Source organism: Musca vetustissima, unplaced genomic scaffold (genome assembly GCF_032173495.1).
Source record: "Musca vetustissima isolate MV318-11 ecotype Yass unplaced genomic scaffold, APGP_CSIRO_Mvet_v1 utg11440, whole genome shotgun sequence".
In the NCBI taxonomy this organism is placed as follows: Eukaryota; Metazoa; Arthropoda; class Insecta; order Diptera; family Muscidae; genus Musca; species Musca vetustissima.
In genome coordinates this window covers 17201-19623 of record NW_026882610.1, presented here as the reverse complement: position 1 = coordinate 19623, position 2423 = coordinate 17201, and the positions used below count along the sequence as shown (strand labels likewise).

Genomic DNA, 2423 nt, shown 5'->3' with positions numbered 1-2423 from the left:
TCATACCAAAGAGGCCTTAGGACCTCAGAAAAATTATTGGTATAAGTATGAGGGACATGCCCCTTGAAAATATGACAAGATTCTAGATTCGATTAACTTTTTCACAGAATTTATGAACCTTTTTCATAATTTGTACATAAAATGCTTTAAATCGTACCAAAATTTATTGGAAAAATAGATTTTAACTACATTTAAGTAAATAATTATAAACAGAGACAAATAATACATAAATTAGGGGATTATACGGAATATATATAGGAAAAATATTATACAGTAATGGTAATTTGTTGTAGATTTTTATTAAATTGCTCGAAAACCTTCAGACGTCTATCCAATTCATCGATTTTCTGTAGAAGAACCTTGAATTTTTGTTCATAAATCCCAATGACGGCCTTGAACTCATTCCGCAAAATATCCACATCACTTGCTGAATCTTGCGAAGAATCTGAGGACATCATAATGTCCTCATCATCTTGTATGGCTTTACTCAGGCGAGCAGCAAGGCCATTCAGGGCAATATTATCTTGTAGAACATTCTCAGAATTTTCCTCCTCTTCAGAATTTGGATCTCTTAGACGATACATACATTTAATGCCGCCTATATATTCTCCCGGATATTCAGGGTCATATTCATCCATGGTGTAGCTAATTTGCCAGGGCCGTATTAGCATATCCATCATAATTTGAAGGCTGTAACAGTTCCAATTGTTGCCATGCAAATAGAAATGATTGAGATTTTGGAAATAACGAAATTGATCGGGATCGAGGTGAGTCAGGCGATTATGGGAAACATTGAGAGTCTTGAGACGTTCTGAGGCAGATAGTATGGCAATGGGTATTGCAGTGAGACTGGTATTACTCAAATCCAGTGTCTGCAGCGAATCTGTTTCCCAATATTCTGGTAAAGTTTTCAAATGCGGATTATTTGAGACATCAAAATATTCCAGATTTGTGGCCTGACTTAGCGAGGAAATTTGCTGTAGAGAATTATCGCTGAGGCGTAAAGTTTTCAAGGTATCTGGCCGTGAAAAATATAATTCCAATATTGAATTTGATTGTAGATCAACATGATGAACTTTGCCATAGATATTTACACGATTTATCGAACAATTGCGGACCCACAAATGATCTACATGGAGATTTGCAACCAGGTTTTGTAGCATTGGATTGTGGGATAAATCCAGGAAATCCATGTCCTTTTGCGACTGCAAAAAATATTCCTCAAGCTGTTCGAGGTTATTGTGATCTAAATGGAGGCGTCGGAGGCGAGGATTTTGCAGGAAAACGGTATTTTCAATTATCCTCAAGTGATTGCCGGCCAGATTTAATTCCTGCAATGTTGTCAGGGAATCGAAGATGCCTTTGGGCAAATTGGCGATTTGATTGTCATGTAAATCCAACATAAACAGCTTTTTCATATCCTGAAATGAATCTTTGTGGAGCTGTCGGATTTCATTGTTATCCAAGAAGAGGAAGGCCAGATTTTCGGCCATTTTAAAGGTACTTGGCGGAATTTCCTTTAGGCGATTATTCGAAAGCAGCAGAATGCTAAGACTTTCGGCTTTTAGGAAATTTTCCCAGGTTAGATGGCCGATGGAACAATTCCGCATATCGAGCTCCTCAATTTTCAGCGTGTAAAATAAATTCAAGGGGAAATTGACGAATCGCGATTGAAGGAATTTCAAAACCTCAAAGGTTTGTGGCTTCTTAAAGACATAGGTGGTATTGGAGGTGAAACGTATGGCTGGTTTCTTTGTGAAGTAAACCACTTCACCGGGATTGTCGTAAACGAAATCGTGGCATTCTCCTTGCAGGCAATTATCCTCTAAAATCGAAACATCCACCTCATTCAGGACTGGTTTGTAATCTTCCTCATCATAGAAATAATCAAAGGTATTGACTGCCTCGGAAGTTGAGGATTGTTGGGAGGATTGTTCTCCAGTCTGGGATGTTTCGGAAATTGAGTTTTCTTGGGGATCATCTTCTTCTTGCATCTCCTGGGAATTTTCCGGCTCACCAGCAATCTCGGGAACTTGAGTTTCCTCCTCCGCCGAAACCATGGACGTAAATAGCAGCGAGTTCACGAATAAAATGACCATCAAGGCCACGCGAAATTGTCCCATTTTGGTTTTCTAGGGAACGCGAATGACCGTGAGGGAAATTATTTCAAAACCGTATTGAAAAAAATACTGGAAAACTGTCGATTTTTTTCTTTCACAATTCCTCTATGACATATCTGTTCGTTTCAACGTTTAAAAATAAACTGAAACAATTTTTTTGCGTCCAGCCAATGGCTTGACCACCCACTGGGTTTGAAAAAAAATCTACTTCAAAACACATTTTTTTTTTTTCAATATAATACATTATTTTCCAAATTGTTCATGTTTGTTATTGTTCGTGTATTATTATTTTATATATTATAT

The 2423-nt window shown here is 37.6% G+C and overlaps 1 protein-coding gene across 1 annotated transcript; it reads right to left on the bottom strand.

The window, feature by feature from the left end:
* Positions 1-266: 266 nt before the first annotated feature.
* Positions 267-2123, bottom strand: LOC133329151 (leucine-rich repeat-containing protein 15). Its single transcript, XM_061537644.1, has one exon. It carries the CDS (start codon positions 2121-2123, stop codon positions 267-269), a length of 1857 nt encoding a protein of 618 aa, XP_061393628.1.
* Between the last annotated feature and the right edge of the window lie 300 nt (positions 2124-2423).

Coding starts and splice junctions, on each gene's coding strand:
- LOC133329151 (XM_061537644.1), bottom strand. CDS start 2,123: ATGGGACAATTTCGCGTGGCCTTGATGGTCATTTTATTCGTGAACTCG.